The 19,920-nt window shown below is 39.5% G+C and overlaps 1 protein-coding gene across 6 annotated transcripts in view; it reads right to left on the reverse strand.

Annotated features, from left to right (window-relative positions):
* Positions 1 to 19,920, reverse strand: part of GAPVD1 (GTPase activating protein and VPS9 domains 1) — a 77,988-nt gene that overhangs the window by 35,432 nt on the left and 22,636 nt on the right. For all 6 annotated transcript variants that reach the window (XM_059410807.1, XM_059410811.1, XM_059410808.1 and 3 more), the window contains exons 2-6: positions 10,525 to 10,742; positions 8,388 to 9,231; positions 4,947 to 5,033; positions 3,426 to 3,560; positions 3,091 to 3,280 (exon numbers count right to left, since the gene is read on the reverse strand). In XM_059410807.1, the coding sequence (XP_059266790.1) occupies positions 3,091 to 3,280; positions 3,426 to 3,560; positions 4,947 to 5,033; positions 8,388 to 9,231; positions 10,525 to 10,709 (1,441 nt within the window). In that variant the 5' untranslated portion in view covers positions 10,710 to 10,742. The remainder of the gene's footprint in view (positions 1 to 3,090; positions 3,281 to 3,425; positions 3,561 to 4,946; positions 5,034 to 8,387; positions 9,232 to 10,524; positions 10,743 to 19,920) is intronic.

The raw sequence follows: 19,920 nt of genomic DNA on the forward strand, positions 1-19,920 counted from the left end.
AGACAAATATAAAGAATTCCCTTGGGGTCCCCGGGGGTTCAGTTGGTTGAGCTTCTAACTCTTGGTTTCTTGGTTTTGGCTCAGGTCATGATCTCAGGACTGTGGGATAAAGCCCCATGTCAAGTTCCGCGCTCATCGGAGAGTCTGCTTGAGATTCTTTCCTCTCTGCTCTTCCCCCCATGTGTGCATGCATTCTCCCTCTCTAATAAATAAATCTTTAAAAAATGAGAGGGAATATGAAGAGTCCCCTACACAATGCTGTAGATCTGTTCATCAATTGCTCTTACTTTCAAAATCCAGAGCACACTTCAATTTCCAAAAGTTGAACCCAGGCTCACTCCCACCTTTATCTGCTAACCCTCCCGCACTGCCTTCTCCTGAACTGGAAACTTAAATTCCACTTCATGAATAACTACATGAATCTTGAGCAACAAACTTTATAATTTATAAAAATGCAAGTAACCAAAATCCATGTAGCAATTTACATAAAGCAAAAGCAACATGCATATGGAGCACATTTTCATATACTATTTTTTAAATGAAAGTTACATAAGAAGAGGAAGAACAGCCTATTACCCACCAAATGGGGTTACTAGAGTAATATGAGCAGTAAGATTGGTGGCTGAGGAATCCCAGGCAGTGATGGCTGCTAACTGTTGTCCTGGGTTGCGAAAGCATTAAACAGAAAGAAAATCAACCCTCTGAAATAATGGACACATTTTTTTAAAAATATGAAATAAATTCAATGGCCAGGTCATAGGACTATACGAACTAACAGTGCAAACAACTGAAATTTACTTTTCATTATACCCATATTTAATGATACTTCTAGATGACAAGAAGTGAAAGAACTAACAAACAGGAGTGAATAATGGAGGGGAAAAAAAAAATCCCTGATTTACTAAGAATCATTTAATTCTTCATGTTAAAAAAATGCAAACAGTGGGTGCCTGGGTGGCTCAGTTAGTTAAGCAACTACCTTTGGCTCAGGCCATGATCTTGGGAGTCCCAGGATCAAAACCAAAATCAAGCTTCCTGCTCAGTGGGGGGTCTGTTTCTCCCTCTGACCTGTCCCTCCCATGCTCGCTCTCTCTCTCTCTCTCTCTCTCTCAAATAAATAAATAAATAATCTTTTAAAAAGAGAAAAGTACAAACAAGCTTTAATATTAAAAATAACTGTGAGTTCAGAGCAAAAAAAAAATAATAATAATAAATAAATAAATAACTGTGGGGGCGCCTGGGTGGCTCAGTGGGTTAAAACCTCTGCCTTCGGTTCAGGTCATGGTCTCAGGGTCCTGGGATTAAGCCCCGCATCGGGCTCTCTGCTTAGCAGGGAGCCTGCTTCCTCCTCTCTCTTTCTGCCTACCTGTGATCTCTATCTGTCAAATAAATAAATAAAATCTTAAAAACATAATAATAACTGTGTTGGGCACCTGGGTGGCTAGTAGGTTAAATGCCCAACTCTTGATTTCGGTTCAGCTTATGATCTCATATCAGGCCCACACTCAGTGAGGACTCTGCTTATCTCCCTCTCCCTCTGCCTCCTGCCTTGCTTGTGTGCTCCCACTCCCTCTTTCTCTAAAATAAATTTTAAAATATTTTTTAAAAATCACTGAGTGTCAAACTTCATCCTTTTCTATTTTTAATTCTGAAAACTGGTATTTTGGGATGACGAAAGCCAAAGATTTGAAGAACATGTTGCCATATTTTTGTTGATGATATTATTTCGTATTATGTTAAATGTAAGATGGATTAATTTTAAGAAACTGTCAGTTCTTAACAAATCAGCTCATAGAAGCTTAAAAATGAAATCCCGTTCTTCAAAATGTGTAAAATAAAGTAACTATTCATATTCACTAACTGGTGCTGAGCTCCTCATTTTCATTAAAAAATTGGCACTAAAACACTGTTCCCTTGGCTTAAACACTCTTTCTCTCCCTCTCTGGTCTATTTTGTCTAACTCCCACTCATCCTTCAAGAAAAAGTATAAGCTTCACTGTCTCCAGGATCTTCTCCCGACACCATCACCGCCCAGCCAACATGGGTGCCCCATAAACCTCCATGCACACTTATCTCCATCAAACACAGTATAATGACGGCAACTGGACTCCTCTTACTCTCTCCAGTTAGACGACCAGCAACTACCAGAGCAACAGCATATCCTAATGGTCTTTGTATCCCCGGTGTCTAACAAGGTGCACCCCCCATGCAGGATAGTGATTATACCTACTCTTTTTGCATGAATTAAATGAAACAACATCTATAAAATGCTCATCCAGAGTCTGGTACAGAGTACATGGTAATGTTCAGTGTGTGTGTGTGTGTGTGTGTGTGTGCGTGTGTGTGGGTAACAGATGTTTACTAAGTGAATAAAACATAATTAAACCCAATTCTTAAATAAGCTTGACAAAATAAAATGAAATCTTTGTTTTATAAAATAACAGATACCTTAGCTCCTTGACAAAAATTATTAATAATAATAACAATGGAAAAATTATAACTGTATTTTCATATTTACCAACAGAAACTCTAAGTTATTATTTTCTTGTATTATTTAGAACTTCGAAGAAATGACAGGGCTATATATTTCAAATGACACTTCCAATTTTTCCTAAAAAAGTTACTAAAATATGAACAAAATATACTGTAGGTGGCATGATCTCAATTAATTGTGAAAAGTACATCTAGATAAAGCTAAAACCTTAACTGGTACAATTTTTAAAAATTATATTGGTATCAGTAAACACAAAGAGAAAGGCTTTCCCAAATTATTTAAAACCATATTCCAAAACACTGAGCGGTATTAAAGGCCAATTAAAAACACTAAATTTGGGGCGCCTGGGTGGCTCAGTGGGTTAAAGCCTCTGCTTTCGGCTCGGGTCATGATCCCGGGGTCCTGGGATCGAGCCCTGCATCGGGCTCTCTGCTCCAGGAGAAGCCTGCTTCCTCCTCTCTCTGCCTGCCTCTCTGCTTACCTGTGATTTCTCTTTGTCAAATAAATAAATAAAATTTAAAAAAAAAAAACAACAACAACAAAAAAAAAAACCACTAAATTTAAGGGAAAGCCCAAATATGAGAAATGCTCTTTACCTATAGGCAATCGATTCTTTTTATTTGCTGGAGTGGTTGCTGGAGACAGCTGAGGAGTATTATACGGGGTCATTTCCAAACTGCTGCTTTTTCCCGGCTTTGCCTGGGGCAGGTTTGCCAATAAATTGTCAAGAGCCATCCTATCTTCTCTCAGCTGATCTCCAGACATCACACTCTTCATAAAATTCACCTGGCAAAGGTAAAAGGACATTAGCTAGTGAGATCCATTTTTCACACACAGTATCTATGTCTCACACAATGTACTCATCTATGACTCTGCCCATGCTTAGATAAATGACTTTTGAGAAAATCCTATTAAAGAATAAGGCCATTACCAGAGTAATAAGCTGACTATACGTTATATAAACCACAGTTCTGCTCAATCCTTCCAGAAGATTAACGGAGGACATTGGAGGGGTCTCCACTGCACGGCCCCCAATCACAACATCAAGAAAGGCAGCAACACAGCTCTGTTAAACAGGAAAAGATCACAATGAAATATTTCCTCTTTTAAATAAGGGAACAAAATTTCTAATTAAGGTAGACAAGCGCACAAAAAGTTTTTCTTCTTGAAAATTATATTAAACCCAACGATGAAAAAATTAAATTCTTTTGAATTGACACAGAATTGTCTCCATGAAATTCTGGTACATGAAACAAACATGACGCAGAACAGTCCACACTACCCTACCATTTGTGAAAAGAGGGGGCTGGGGTGACTGGGAAAACATATGTAAGAATTTGCCTGTATACATATAAACCTCTTGAAGAAAACATGAAAAACTGAGAACATCAAGAACCTTCTGGGGAGGAAATAAAGGTTAGAGATCAGAGGTAAAGTGGAATTTCACTATATAACCTCTGAATTTTAAATAAGGCTGAATATACAAACTACTCAAATATGATTAAAATCTAATTTAACTGAATAATGCCATAAAACATATTTATGAAATACACTTAAAATTATATAATTATTACTGATTTGCTTTAGTGCTTTTTTTAAACTAAGCTATCTATTTATTTAAAGATTTATTCATCCATTTTAGAGAGAGCGAGTGTATGCACGAGCACACACGCACTCAGTGGGGAGGGACAGAGGAGAGAAACAAAGAAAGAATCTAAAGCAGATTCCCAGCTGAGTGCAGAGCCTGACCTGGGCCAATCTCAGGACCCTAAGACCATGATCCAAACAGAATCCAAGAGTCAGACACTCAACCAAATGAGCAACCTTATTTATTTAAGACTTTTTTTTTTTTTAAAAGTAATCTCTACACCCAGGAAACATGGGCAGCTCATCGGACTCCTCATTTCTGCTCTGGTAAGGATCTTGAGGTCACAGGATTGAGCACCATGTGGGGCTCTGCACTTAGCATGGAGTCTGCTTGAAATTCTTTCCTCCTCCCCCTCTCTCTGCTCCTCCCTCTGCCTGCATGTGCACGCTCCCTCTCTCTAAAATAAATAAATGAATAAATAAAATATTTAAAGTAATCTCTGCATCCTACGTGGGGCTGGAACTCTAACCCCAAGATCAAGAATTGCGTGTTCTACCAACTGAGCAAGCCAGGCTCCTTATCAAATTTTTAAAATAAAATAATCTTAATAGCTCTTTGGCTCTCATTACAGTGACATCTCCTCAACAGTTTAACAAGTAAGAATTAGTAATCTTTACTGACATCTTCCTTTAAATGCTACTAATCCAACACTGTATTCTCTATAGCTATACTAAGCATAACTGAAAAGAATAGTTTATTCTCAATAAATTAAAGGACAAGACTTAATAAAGACAACAGTTAAGTTAACTAATACTTTGGGAATATTTTCTATAAACAGTATTTCTCATAAGATAGTATTCTTACTTTATCAAATTTTCCAAGGCTGCTCTTTGTCCGGGGATCTCCTTCTTCAGAGCCGGTCATTGCCAACTGCTGCAAAAGGCGGCCAACCTGCAACCCAAAGCAGTGGTCGGGAGACGTGGGCTATAGATACTTAGAAATCGTTCTCTATGAAAGTGCTTTCATTCTAGTCTAAAAAGCTGTTTCATAATAATAGTTATACCATCTGACCAGGCATGCAAAGTAGGGTCCCAAATTAAATGTGTATCTTCTCTACATCAGCTTTTACTATATTTAGATGAAGAGTCATAGACAATAGAAAATTTTACTTTAACATTACATTGACGATATAAAATAAAAATAAAACACCTTTGTTTATGATATTATACTTTTCATACATTTAGATATTTTAAAATTCACTTGCAAAACTTGATTCAAATTATCTAAATGAAGTTACTATTAAGTACATTTCCCTTTAGAGTTCACAAAATACTTAAGGTAGAATTTTTTTTCTAGATTTAAAAAATCCTACTGAACAGAGCTGCTTGGAAAGTAAATGTTAATTCACACAGCAGGTTCCCTACTGGTAAAAGAGAACTGTTAATTTACTCTTACTTTTTTCCTTATGATTTATTTATTTATTTATTGCAGAGGAGGCAGAAGGGACAGAGGGAGAGAGAGAATCTCATGCAGACTCCCCACTCAGCATGGAGCCCAACATGGGGCTCCATCTGATAAACCTAAGATACTGACCTGAGCCAAAATTAAGAGTTGGATACTTATCATCTGAGCCACCCAGGCGACCCTAATCTACTCTCTTTAAAGACACTTTGGGGGAAGCTAATACCATACAGTATCATCTTAATATCTGGTATAATTCCCTTTTTTACTCATTTTCACAATAAGTGATTCAATCTCTACTAGAATGATAAAAATAAAAACCTAGAACTACACTATATTAAGAATAAATTTAGTGTTTCAAAGATGATAAAAATCTTTTAGTTTTACTTCAGGGATTTTTATATAGTTAATTGCTAAACATAACATAACAGAAATGACCATGGGAAAAAAAAGCTTGTCGTTAAAAAAAAAATCATCCAAAGATATGTTCTAAATAAACTCAGTTTTTTCTTCATAGTATTTCTGGGGGACAGGATATGATTAAAAGATTCCCTTAAGAAATAATAACATGGGGCACCTGGGTGGCTCAGTAGGTTGGGGGACTGCCTTTGGCTCAGGTCATAATTCCAAAGTCCCAGGATCGAGTCTCGCATTGGGCTTCAAACTGTGCGGAGTCTGTTTTTCCCTCTGGCCTTCTCCCCTCTCATGCTCTCTCTCAAATAAAAATAAATAAAATCTTCAAAAAAGAAAAAAGAAATAATAACATGGAGGTGCATGAGTGGCTTAGTCAGTTAAGCATCTGACTCTTGATTTCGGCTTAGTTCATATCTCAGGGTTGTGAGATCCAGCCCTATGTCAGGCTCTACACTGGGCATGGAGCATGCTTAGGATTCTCTTTCTCGCCCCCTCCCTCCGCCCCTCCCCCCCTCTCAAAAATAAATAAATGAATAAATAAATAAATAACAAGATTTCAGTAGTTCTCATGATAAAGGGGAAAAAACTGCTAACATAAATCCAAAACTCCTCTTTCTGGAACTCTGAGGACCAGAAAAATTTCAATTTCAAAATTTAAAGATTTTAGAAAGGTCGAATCGTGCACACATATAACATTGGCAGTATTAAGGGAAGCATCCTGTAATCAAATGTATTCACCATTTCTGCAGCAAAACCTGAGTATTCATTAGCCCTAAAAGGAATAACTAGCAGTGATAAACAGTCTCATGTTAGTTTAGGTCATGTTTTGCTACCAAACAATGTATAAAAGATAATGCATAAATATTTCCAATCACCCTGGTTTTGAAATCATGGTAAAGAGATGGTGGCCCTGTTCTAGAAAATCTAATCAACTAGGGGTGCCTGGGTAGTTAAGTTGGTTAAGTGTCTGCCCTCAGAGTCCCAGGATAAAGCCCCACAGCAGGCTCCCTGCTCCGCAGGAAGTCTGCTTCTCCCTCTTCTTCTGTTCCTCCCCCAACTTGTGCTCTCACACACTGTTTCTCAACTAAAAAAAAGAAAAGAGTAAAAACTAACACAAGGGGCACTTGGATGGCTCAGTCGGTTAGGAGTCTGACTCGTGGTTTTGGCTCAGGTAATGATCTCAGAGTCCTGGGATCAGGCCCCATATTGGGATCCAAGCTCAGTGGGGAGTCTGCTCGAGGATTTCTCTCCTTCTCCTGCCCCTCCCCTCACTCTCCCTTTCTCTTTAAAATAAATAAATAAATGTTTACACAGGAAAAACTAACAAAATATATTTTTTAGGACTGTATTTGTTTGACACAGAGAGAGAGAGAGAAAGAGAGAGCAAGCATAAGCAGGTAGAGTAGCAGGCAGAGGGACAGGGAGAAGCAGGCTCCCTGCAGAGCAGAAAGTCCAATGCGGGGCTTGATCCCAGAACCCTGAGGGATCACGACCTGAGCCAAAGGCAGATGCTTACCAGACTGAAACAGGTGCCCCCAAAACTAATATTTTATGACAATGGTATTTTTAATCCCAATTTAACTGCTTTTCTTTATTTTTTTAAATTTATTTCAGAGAGAGAAAGAGAGAGTGAGAGAGAGTGTGTGTGTGTGTGTGTGTGTGCACAAGGGGGTGGGGGGAGGGCAAAGGAAGAGACTCTCAAGCAGATGCCCCGCTGAGAGTGGAATTAGACCGTGGAGACAGAGGCAGGGCTCCATCCTACAACCCTGAGATCACGACCTGAGCTGAAACCAAGAGTGGGACACTCAACTGACTGAGCCACCTAGGTGCCCCGCAACTGCTTTTATTTCTTTTTTTTTTTTTTTCTTTTTTTTTTTTTTAAGATTTTATTTATTTATTCGACAGAGAGAAATCACAAGTAGACGGAGAGGCAGGCAGAGAGAGAGAGAGGGAAGCAAGCTCCCCGCTGAGCAGAGAGCCGGATGCGGGACTCGATCCCAGGAACCTGAGATCATGACCTGAGCCGAAGGCAGCGGCTCAACCACTGAGCCACTCAGGCGCCCCACTGCTTTTATTTCTTAAGAAGCAAATATTTAGGGGCACCTGGGTGGGCTCAGTCGTTAAGTGCCTGCCTTCTGCTCAGGTCATGATCCCAGGGTCCTGGGAACAGAGCCCCACATCAGGATCCCTGCTCGGCGGGAAGCCTGCTTCTCCCTCTCCCACTGCCCCCCTGTGTTCCCTCTCATGCTGTGTCACTGTCAAATAAATAAATTAAAATCTTTAAAAAAAAAAAAAAAGAAAGAAAGAAATATTTAAGCCAGTTTGAGGAAACAGAATAGTAAGAATGTAAACATATTGCCATCGTATTTTGTTCACACCCCACTACTCATTCAACCAACTTTCAACTGAATGCCACATTAAAAAGCGTACCTGCATCAGATTAAATCTTGCTACCTCATTAATAGGAGCATCAGAAATTATTCCATACTGTTCTGGATTGACAACTGCGGGACAAATGAAGCAGGCCAAGAGGAGATCAGTACACATTGCCCTGACCTCCCCAACTTCCAGTCTGTCTACACAGGAGAGGGTTTTGTACATCTGTGACACAATCCACCTCAAACTATGTGGAAAGCAGTACGTGTTCTGTTTGAGATAACCAATAAACTTGTTCACCAGAGCCACCAGTTTGGCCTCATTGGAATCTACCATCTCTTGAACCTTTTGCCTGAATCTCTCTGAGCCTTTCTCTCCAAAGAGCTTTTCCTGTTGTAATGGGGAGAACCTATCGATCAGCTTGTTTGGATCTGTCTCCAGGTGGTCTTCATCTTCAACAAGCAACTGCATGATTGGCTCATGTAAAGTGGCTGTGAGGAAAAGTTTGGCGGAAAACAGTCCTTCAGAAAAAAGTTTAAATAAGATGCTGAAGGCACAGGTTCCTCTCCTCAAAAGTCTCCTGGGGTTGTCACTTTCTTTAAGTTCAAATTCAATCAAGTATCTCAAAACCTGAAGGAGGTAGCTTTCATCTTCTTGCATGATGCAGTTGCCATAAAGGGAGGTAAAAACTGTGTATATAACACTTTGTGTGTTCTCCTGATTCAGCTTCTCCCCAGCAACCAAAGAGGAGGCAATAAGACGAGGATTTTCCCTTAATCGACTCAAGAATTCTCCATAAGCAGTCTCCTGAAATCCCAATTGCTTGTATCCATCAACAAACTGTGTATCTTCCAAAATCTTGGCATGTTGGCAACATTCAGCAGGGGAAGCTTCAGCACTAAAAAATGAGCAAACAAGCAAAACAATAAAAATCAATAACAATAATACGGTACCACTGAAACATGGAAATGTAGACTGATTATAGTCCTGGTAATGAGATCATTCCGAACTGCTCGAATCTTTCAGCCGACCAACACCTGAACATGCGAAGAAAGGAGAAAACCGAAAAGTACAAAGGAGGACAAATTCCTCCTAGTTCATCAGGCTCAATGAAAAATATAAAAAAATAACCATTATTCCGACTTCTGTTAGGAAAGATCAGCCCTGCTTTTTTTCAGCTTCACATAAATGGAATCATACTTCTCTGCATCTGCCTCGTTTTCTCAAATTTATACCTCACCACCACTCTTCTTAGAGCTAAAAACTGGTTCCTGAAGCAACAGAATAAGATATTAACACAGTGAAAAAGAGGTTTCTAAAAGCGAGAGGTAGATATACAGGAAGATATACAGAATCAAAACATGGAAATACACACAGTTGACCCTTGAACAATGTGGGGATTAGGCGCACTGACCTGCCTATGCAGTGGAAAATCCTTGCATAACTTTTGACTCCCCAAACATTTAACTGCTAATAGACTTCTGTTGACCAGAAGCCTTACAGATAATATACTCGATTAACACATATTTCATATATGTATTATATACAGTATTCTTACAATAAAGTATGCTAGACAAAAGAAAATATTAAGAAAATCATAAGAGAAAAATACATTTATAGTATTCTATCGAAAAAATCCCTGTATAAGTGGACCCACAGGGTCAAATCAGTGTTTAAGGGCCAATTGTATATTAAATAATACCAGGAGAAAAGGGGTGCCTGACTGGCTGAACTGGTGCAGCATATGACCCTTGATCTCAGGGTTGTTTGAGCCCCATGCTGGGTATAGAGATTACTCAAAAAAATTTTTTAATCTTAATATAATAATAATCATAGAAAAGTAGAGGGGCGCCTGGCTGGTTCGTGGGTAGAGCATGTGACTCTTGATCTCAGGGTCATGAGTTCAAGCCCCACATTGGGTATGGAGCCTACTTAGAAAAAAACACAAGATAATTTACTCTCAGCAAAATAAAAGGTTATCATACAAAGATACAAATTAAGTGGTGTGGTACAAAATATTAATGCTTAAGTTATAATTCTCTAAAAAGGCCTTAATTAACAGACAAAATAGGCAAAGACTCACCTTAATGTTGATTCAAACTATCTGAAAGCATACACTTTGTTGGAAATAGATTCATTTATTTATAGTTAGCACAGAAAAAATTAAACATCTCAAAACCAGTTTTTTTACCTGGTTATGATAAGCCGATCCAAATTAATTCTCTGCTGCTTAGCAATCCATGCTGTACGATACAACTTTTCAGCTGTCTTAAGGACATCTGCATTGAGCCTCTGAATGAGCTGTTTCTCAGAGTTCACATATAAGCGTTCCTGCTTAAGGTGATGGGCCAAGGTGTGAATATCCAGCTTCACCATCTTCAAATGTGGAGAAGGTACAAAGGCTGATCACTAAGAGTAAAAATGTTTAAAAACTTAGACTATTTTTCCAAAATCAAAAGGGATAAGAGAATACATTAAGAATTAGGGTACATTTAGTACTATGACTAACTCTAATTTTAAAATAATCTATATATTTTTTGCAGAAGCATTACAGGTTCAAGATAGAAAAACTGGTAAATACAGATAAGGGGGGGAAAAAAAAGCTCCTAGTAAGAAGGCCACTGCTCAGAGACAGCCACAGTAAAAATTTGTGTATTTCCTTCAAGTCTAGTATCTATTTATTAGCACTAGAGTTTCTTTGACTGCTCCCTTTTACACTGCCATCAGTCAACTTAACCTGTTGACTTGATCTTCAAAATACATCTCCAATCTACTTCTCACCACCACGTTCATCATCCTCTCTCATCCAAAGGTCTATAACCACTTCATAACTGATCGCCCTGCTTCCTTTCTTGTACTACTTGAGTGTTCTCTACATAGCGTAGAGTACCCTTTAAACTTAAGTTAGATCACCTTATTTCCTTACTAGAAACCATTCAAAGGTTTATATTACATTTAGAATGAAATCTAAAGGTCCTACATGATCTGCCCCTGGCTACTTCTCCAACCTCATCTCCTACCATTCTACCCTTGCTCACAGAGCTCCAGACACACTGGCTTCCTTGCTTAAGAGGCCAAGCATGCCGCTTCCTCAAAGCTTCTTGCATCTGATGATCCCTTTGTCTGGAAGGCTGTTCCTCCAGGTATCTTTGCATGGCAAGTACCCTTACTTAACTCAGGTCTCTCTGTTCAAATGGCTACTTAGAAAGGCCTTCTCAGGTAACTCCTAAAATAGAAACTATCACTTCCTATTCCCTTTTCTGGCCTTTTTAAAAAGTACTTGCCTCTGTCTAGCATTATACTACAGATACCTACTTGCATGTTCACTATGGTTAAAGAATGGCTCCCACACTAAAAGGTAAGGGCCAGGGGTGCCTGGGTGGCTCAGTGGGTTAAAGCCTCTGCCTTCGGCTCAGGTCATGATCTCAGGGTCCTGGGATCGAGCCCCACATCAGGCTCTCTGCTCAGCAAGGAGCCTGCTTCCTCCTCTCTCTCTCTCTGCCTGCCTCTCTGCCTACTTGTGACCTCTGTCTGTCAAATAAATAAAATCTTAAAAAAAAAAAAAAAAAAAAAGGGTAAGGGCCACCAGGGAGGAGTATGGCTTCTCTGTTTTATTTACTCACAGCTGCAATTTCAGCACTGAGCAGAGCATCTGATTCATAGCAAGAATGGAAAAAATATTTGCCAAAGGAATGAATGAAATCACACAAATCTTGTTTACCTAGTAGTTAAACAAACTGATAGAAATAGCACACATATTTTAAGCATTGTTATTTAAGCTATACCTGTGAACCTAGAATGCCTGCCAGACCACACTTTTTTTTTTTTTTTTTAAGAGGTCCAACAGGATCTGAGCTGAAGGCAAATGCTTAACTGACTGGGCCACCCAGGCACTCCTGTTTTTAGATATTTTTAAAGTTTCTTATTTTAATGAACTACTGAAGACTAAGAACATAGATTTTACCACCTAACCTGAATCTTACTGCTTTCAAAACCACTTTCTTGGGGCACTTGGGTGGTGCTGTCAGTTGAGCACCCAGCTCTTGGTTTTGGCTCAAATCATGATATCAGGATCATGCGACGGAGCCCCAAGTCAGACTCAATACTCAGCTCAGAGTCTGCTTGCAACTCCCTCTCCCTCCTTTCAACTGTGCTCTCTCTCTCTCTAAAATACATACATCTTTAAAAAAAAAAACAACTTTTTTATACCTTATCAATTTCCTAGCAAACTATGTCAAGTCTTTATTCCAAATCACCCGTATCACGAAGGCCCTCATACTTCTCTCCTCTCAAAAGATAAAAGCATGGGCGCCTAGGTGGCTCAGCCAACTGAGCATCCAACTCTTGATTTCAGCTCAGGTCATGGGATCAAGCCCCGTGACAGGCTGTGTCCTCAGTGTGGGGGTCTGCTCACCCCTCTCCCTCTGCTCCTCCCCATCTCTCTCTCAAGTAAATAAAAAAAAATTTTTTTTAAAGATGTAAGTATGTCCACTAAAATGATCTGTTAAGATAATAACAAAGCCATGTGGGTACATTAAGAAAAATCGGTGACATACAGTATATAATCGTATTAATTCAATTTACCGAAAATTCATATATGACTTTACAGACTTCCATGTGGGAACTCTAACATCCTCTAGGGGCCTCTAAGTACACAGACGAAGAACTATTAAGTATTACAATTAATGGCAACAATAATGAAATGGGCTCTTAAAGATCTGAATGTTTCATTAATTAGTTCTGTTACTTTGGGCACATAAAGAATATTCTCTGAACCTCAGATTTTTTTCACCCATAAAATACAGACTCCATATCTATCTTTATTTTATCCCTGGTACAAGCAACATATTAGGTACTAGGAATAAAAAAAGGGATAAAACCTGTGTATCCTTAAGGACTTTCTAACCTAGCAGAATGAAGCAGACATGCAAGCAAATGGCTGTCCAAAAATGTTACGGGTATGATGCTAGAAGACTGTACAATGTAGATGGAGGGGGAAGAGAAGGAACCTGTATGGCACCTAGTCTTAAAAGGCAAGCTGGGGAGGGGTTTGAGAAAATGAGTATTTGCCAGAGATAAAGAAGATGGTGGGTAGGGTAGAATTCTAGACATGGGGAGTCAACCAAGCAAAGGCACAGAGGTATGTAACAAAGAGTACAATTTAGACAGCTACCCACGGCTTGCTACCGTTTGGGGGATGGTGTCTGTGTGTTCAGTGAGGTGGGGGAAGGGAGGGAATGTGCATAATGAGAGATAAGGCTGTGGAGACAGAAGGTACATAGGAGACAGAGTTAAGAAACTTGGACCTTACACTGTAGGTGATGGGGAAAGTTTTAAACGGGAAATGAGTAAGATTAAATTTTTATTTGGGAGCATAAACTCTAGCAGCCTTAAGGAAAGGATGAGGAGGTGAGTATGGGACCAGAAGAGAGACTAAAATTATTGACAGGCAAGAAATGTGGTGGCAATCGAAAGAACAGGACAGGTTTGAGAAATGTTACAAGATAGAAATGTAAGATTTTTGAACAACAAATGAGGGGGCAAAAAAGGTAAAAGTTTCCAACTCTGGGAATAAGGGCGGGTGTGGTATTAATTCACCACAGTTGAGTACTGTATGGGAAAATACTGAAAATGGTGCCTTTACACACTTCATCTTCATAATATTCCTCTGAGATAAGTGCTCTGCAGCTAAGGAAACTGAGGCTCAGGGATATGAAGTAATTTGCCAAGGACCATACAAGTGAGAGATGACAGAGCTAGTACACCATTATTATTACCCTGATCTCTACAAGAATGACTCAAAAATCCTGTGGTTACCTAGAAGAATATCGTATTTTTATGCTCAAGTATGTAGAAGAAGTGTTAGGATCTGCAACTTACTTATACATGGTTCAGCCAAAAAATGAGACTTTTAAAATGCAGCAAAATGCAAGCAACTGTTGAATCTGGGTAGAGGGTAGATAATAACCATTATACTACTCTTCAATAATTTCAGTTATGTCAGAAATTCTTCATAATGAAAAAATAGATAAAAATATTTTGGAAGGGGCGCCTGGGTGTCTCAGTGGGTTAAAGCCTCTGCCTTCAGCTCGGGTCATGATCCCAGGGTCCTGGGTTCGAGCCCCACATTGGGCTCTCTGCTCAGCAGGGAGCAGGCTTCCCTTCCTCTCTCTCTGCCTGCCTCTCTACCTGCCTGTGATCTCTGTCTGTCAAATAAATAAATAAAATCTTAAAAAGAATTTTTTTGTTTTGGAAATTCTCAAACTGTGCCTTTCTTGCTTTTTTACTACAACTTAATTCAACAAACATATTACTGGGCTTGGCTGGAGCCTAGCCAGGTTCCCTAATCTCAAGGAGCTCACAGTCTAATTATAACCGAAATATTGTTCAAGATAGAACATATAAAATGTTTCCAATGACGCAGCAAAATATCAACCAATTTATACAATTTAGAAATTAAAACCTTCAAATATAGGTTCACTTAAAAAATTAACACATGAAAGTAATGCTCCACCTAATCTAAACCCTTTAATAGTCCCAAACATCTTCAAAAATATTTTTAATAAATCTAGACAAAACTTGTTAAGCATTTTTTTCCTTTCATCAAGTTCAAAAATTATATGCTTTAATGCTTTTCTTTCTATAATTAGTTTGTCTTGATTGAGTGTTGCCAAAAAAACAGGTAAAAACTTACCCCACAAAATAATACTTTAAAACACATGATTATACAGGGATGCCTGGGTGGTTCAGTCAGTTAAGTGTCTCTCTCTCTCTCTTTTTTTTTTTTTAAGATTTTATTTATTTATTTACTTGACAGAGAGAGAGAGCACAAGCAGGGGGAGAGGCAAAAGGAGAGAGAGAAGCAGGTTCCCCACTGAGCAGGAAGCCAGGATGCAGGGCTCAATCCCAGGACCCTGAGATCATGACCTGAGCCGAAGGCGGCAGATGCCCAACTGACTGAGCACCCAGGTGCCCCCAGTATCTGACTCTTGATTTCACCTTATGTCATGATCTCAGGATTGTGAGATTCAGCCCTGTGTCCAACTCCACGCTGGGTGTGGAACCTGTTTAAAATTCTTGCTCTCCCTCTTTCTCTCCCCATCCCCTAAAAAAAAACTGTCAGTAAACCACTGGGTAAAATCCAAGAGATTAAAAATATAAATTAACTCTGACCTGTATTTTCATCCACATTTTACCTAAATTAAATTCATGTTCTAAGTACCATTTTATACATGTAGCACATGCCAAAGTATAATGATATTGTATCTCTATCTAGACTGTAAACGCTGAAGGAAAGAATTCACCTTTGTGTCCTAACATAGCTAATGGCAGGTAAGAGCTCAAACATGTTAAATGAACTCAATTCAGGTAGCCCCAAGTCTACTGGCTCATACATTTTGATAAAATAATACCACCACACAGGGCACCTGAGTGGCTCAGTGGGTTAAGCCTCTGCCTTCGGCTCAGGTCAAGATCTCAGGGTCCTGGGATCGAGCCCCACATTGGGCTCTCTGCTCAGCAGGGAGCCTGCTTCTCCCTCTCTCTGCCTGCCTCTCTGCCTATTTATGATCTCTCTCTCTGTCAAATAAATAAATAAAGTCTTAAAAAATAATAATAATACTCCCACACACAAATAACAGGCACTCCTTAAAAACAACAGTTGGAGAAGAGGGTTTGAGAACGTAAAAGGCAAAGTCTATGAAGGTGTTCTGCCCTTCTGAGACACCATTATAACACAATCATTATAGCTACTGGGAAACAGCTTAAATAAAATGTAGGCATAATAACTAAAAGTGGGGAAATTTCACCATACTGAACACAGCAGCAAAGTACAAACATTTGCAAATAAGTTAGTTTCCTGAAAAGTAACAATGACAATATCAATACTGAACTAACACTAACAATACTCACACCAAGCTAACATTTATTTAGAACTTCATCATGCCAGGCACTGCTATTTTTTTCCTCACTGAATCCTTATAACCCTAAGATGACTGTGCTCATTAACTTCATTTAACAGTTGAGAAAAGTGTTGACATACCTAGCAAGCAGCTACATCAAAATTCACAATGACTCAGTTCTGGTTCCAAAGCAGCCCTTGCTCTCAATTGACTAATCTAAACATTTTGTCAGTCACATCTACCTTAACTTCCAGTTCTGTTAATAACTGACTCCTTAAAGTTCCTTTTATCTACTGGTTTTACAGAACTTCATCTGGCTTCTAGTTACATCTATTTCACCTGAGTTTATGCTCAAATACCATTTAAAATACAGGGGTCTCCAAACCTTACCTCTTAGCTGAGCTTAAATTCTTTATTTCCTCTGTTATTTTTTTTAAAGACTTTACTTATTTATTTGCTTATTTTGAGAGAGAGCACTAGCAGGGGGAGGGACAGAGGAAGAGAGAAAAGCAGACTCCGCACTAAGGGCAGAACCTGGTGGGGGGCTTGATCTCACAACACTGAGATCAAGACCTGAGCCCAAATCAAAAGTTGGATGCTTAACCAACTGAGCCACCCAGACGCCCGTCCTCTATGATCTTAACATCAAACCAGAATCTTAGATTTGGAAAGGCTGTTAAAAGCTATCTTCTCCTATTTATTTATTTATTTACGGACTTACTAATTTATTTGACAGACAGAGATCACAAGTAGGTAGAGAAGCAGGCAGAGAAAGAGGGAGGAAGTAGGCTCCCTGCTGAGCAGAGAGCCCAATGTGGGACTCGATCTCAGGACCCTGGGATCATGACCCAAGCCAAAGGCAGAGGCTTAACCCACTGAGCCACCCAGGTGTCCCTATCTTCTCCAATTTAATTCAAGTCAACAAATATTTTCTGAATGTCTTCCCTAACAGCACAGACAGAACAAAACAGAGACAGCCTCTGTCATTGCAAAGCTTAGTCAACTACGAAGCCAGGAGCAAGTAAACTGTAAATAACTACAAGTATATAAACGTGTGTGTGTACACACACACACACACACACACACACACACACACACACTTGTGCTCTACTTTTTTCTTTACTTTGAATGAACTACCCTTCTCTAGGTTAAAGCCAATCCTCACTTGATGCGGATTTCTTCCCTTCACATCTACTTAAGAACATTACTGTAGAGATCCCAACTATCCTATCCCCCTCCCATCCACATTTCTTTCTCTATGGATCATTCTCACCAATAAATAAACATGCTATTATTTTTCATCTTTAAAAAAAGAAAAGAGAGAAAGAAAACTCTCTATGTCACGTCTTCCCTTCAACTTCCACCTCCATTTTTTGTCCCTCCCTTTACAAGAAAATTGTATGAATGAGGTGTCTATAATCACTGTCTCCAGCTTCTCTCCTCTGATCCCCTCTTGAGCCCATTTCTTGGTTTGGGCCCAGGTTGGCATCTCCGGGTTGTGAGATCGAGCCCCACATCAGGCTACATGCTTAGTGTAGAGTCTGCTCTGCTTGAGTTTCTCTCTCCCTCTCCCTCTGTTCCTCTCCCCCGCTCTCTCTCAAATAAATTTTTAAAAAAATATATACAAACAAATAAGCACACTATAATCCAATGATACATTATCATTTCTCCCCTTCTTGACCTAACAGAAGGCTCTAACATGATTGACCACTCTCCTTGAAACGCTTCCTTTGACTTTGGGACATTACACCCTCACAGCCTCCTGTCAGTCAGTCTCAGTCTCACTTGTTACTTCCCATTCATCTCCCTGACTTCAAAACACTGGGGTACCCTACCCTTAAACCCAGTCTTTAGACCTTTTCTTTTCTATCTATACCCAGCACTAGGCAATCTCATTCCATCTCATGGCTTAAGAACCATCAAAATGCTGACAGCTCCCAAGTTAGTTATCTCCAGACTTTACCTTTCCCCTAAATGCCAGATCCAAATTTGCAACTACCCACTCAACAGCTCCTGTGGGTTGTCTAACTGGCATCTCAAACTTAACATGTCCAAAACTGCACTCATCTCCCTCCACTCCCCCCAAGAAAAACCTCTTTAAATCCCAGGCTTCCCCATCTCAGTCAATGGTAATTCCATCTTTCCAACTGTTTAGGCAGAAAACTTTTCCGTCATTCTCAACTTCCTTCTTTTTCTTACACCGATTATCAACTCCTGATGACTCCACCTCCAAAACACATCCAGAATATACCTACTTACCATCGTTTCTATTGTTAATTACCACCCTGGTCCACAGTACCGTATCTCTCACCTGGGATCATTGCAGCAGCCTCCTAATTTTGCTTCAGTCCCTGCTCCTATTCTACTCTCAACACAGCAGCCAGAATGATCCTATTAGCCCAAGTTAAATCATATCACGCTTGTGCCAAAAATCCTCCAAAAGCTTCTTTTTTCAGTTCTCCATCGTCTGCCTCCACCTTCCTTACCTCTCTGATCTCACCTCTATAACCATAAGACCTTATAATTTGCCATTCAAACCAGGACACTACTAGGTAGGAGTGAAAGTGGGCACTATTAATAATATGTCATCAAGATTAAGAGATGCAAACAAGGGCATATAATCTCTCTACTACTGGCCCCCCTTTCCTACTGCTCCATCTGTGTTCTCAGACTTGCCAGGTATACTTTCACCTCTGTACCTTCACACTTGCTCTCCACCCAAATCTCTTACTTCCTTTAGGACTTTTTACTCAAGAGTGGTCTTCTTCAAAAACATAAAAAGATGGAAAAGCATTTCATGCTCATGGATCGGAACAATAAACGCTGTTAAATGTTTATACTGCCCAGACCACCTATACTTTCAATGCCATCCCGATCAAAATTCCACCGGCATTTTTCAAAGTACTGGAACAAATAATCCTAAAATTTGTTTGGAATCGGAAAAGACCCCAATTGCTAAGGAAATATCGAAAAAGAAAAAGCTGGGGGCATCACATTGCCTGATTTCAAGCTTTACTACAAAGCTGTGATCACCAAGAGAGCATGGTACTGGCACAAAAACAGACACACAGACCAGTGGAACAGAGAGAGTCCAGATATGGACCAGCAACTCAACTAATCTTCGACAATGCAGGAAAAATAATCCAGTGGAAAAAAGATAGTCTCTTCAATAAATGGTGCTGGGAAAATTGGACAGCAATGTATAGAAGAATGAAACTTGACCATTTTCTTACACCATTCACAAAGATAAATGGATAAAAGACCTCAACATGAGGCAGGAATCTATCAAAATCCTAGAGAAGAACATAGGCAGTAATAACCTCTTTGACATCAGACACAATTTCTATCAAGAAACATCTCCAAAGGCAAAGGAAACTAAAGCAAAAACCAACTTTTGAGGGCACCTGGATGGCTCAGTGGGTTGAGCCGCTGCCTTGGGCTCAGGTCATGATCTCAGGATCCTGGGATCGAGTCCCGCATCGGGCTCTCTGCTCAGCAGGGAGCCTGCTTCCCTCTCTCTCTCTCTCTGCCTGCCTCTCCATCTACTTGTGATTTCTCTCTGTCAAATAAATAAATAAAATCTTTAAAAAAAAAAAAACTTTTGAGACTTCATCAAAATAAAAACCTTCTGCACAGAAAAGGAAATAGTCAACAAAACAAAGAGGCAACCCACGGAATGGGAGAAA

Source organism: Mustela nigripes, chromosome 9 (assembly GCF_022355385.1).
Source record: "Mustela nigripes isolate SB6536 chromosome 9, MUSNIG.SB6536, whole genome shotgun sequence".
Classification (NCBI taxonomy): Eukaryota; Metazoa; Chordata; class Mammalia; order Carnivora; family Mustelidae; genus Mustela; species Mustela nigripes.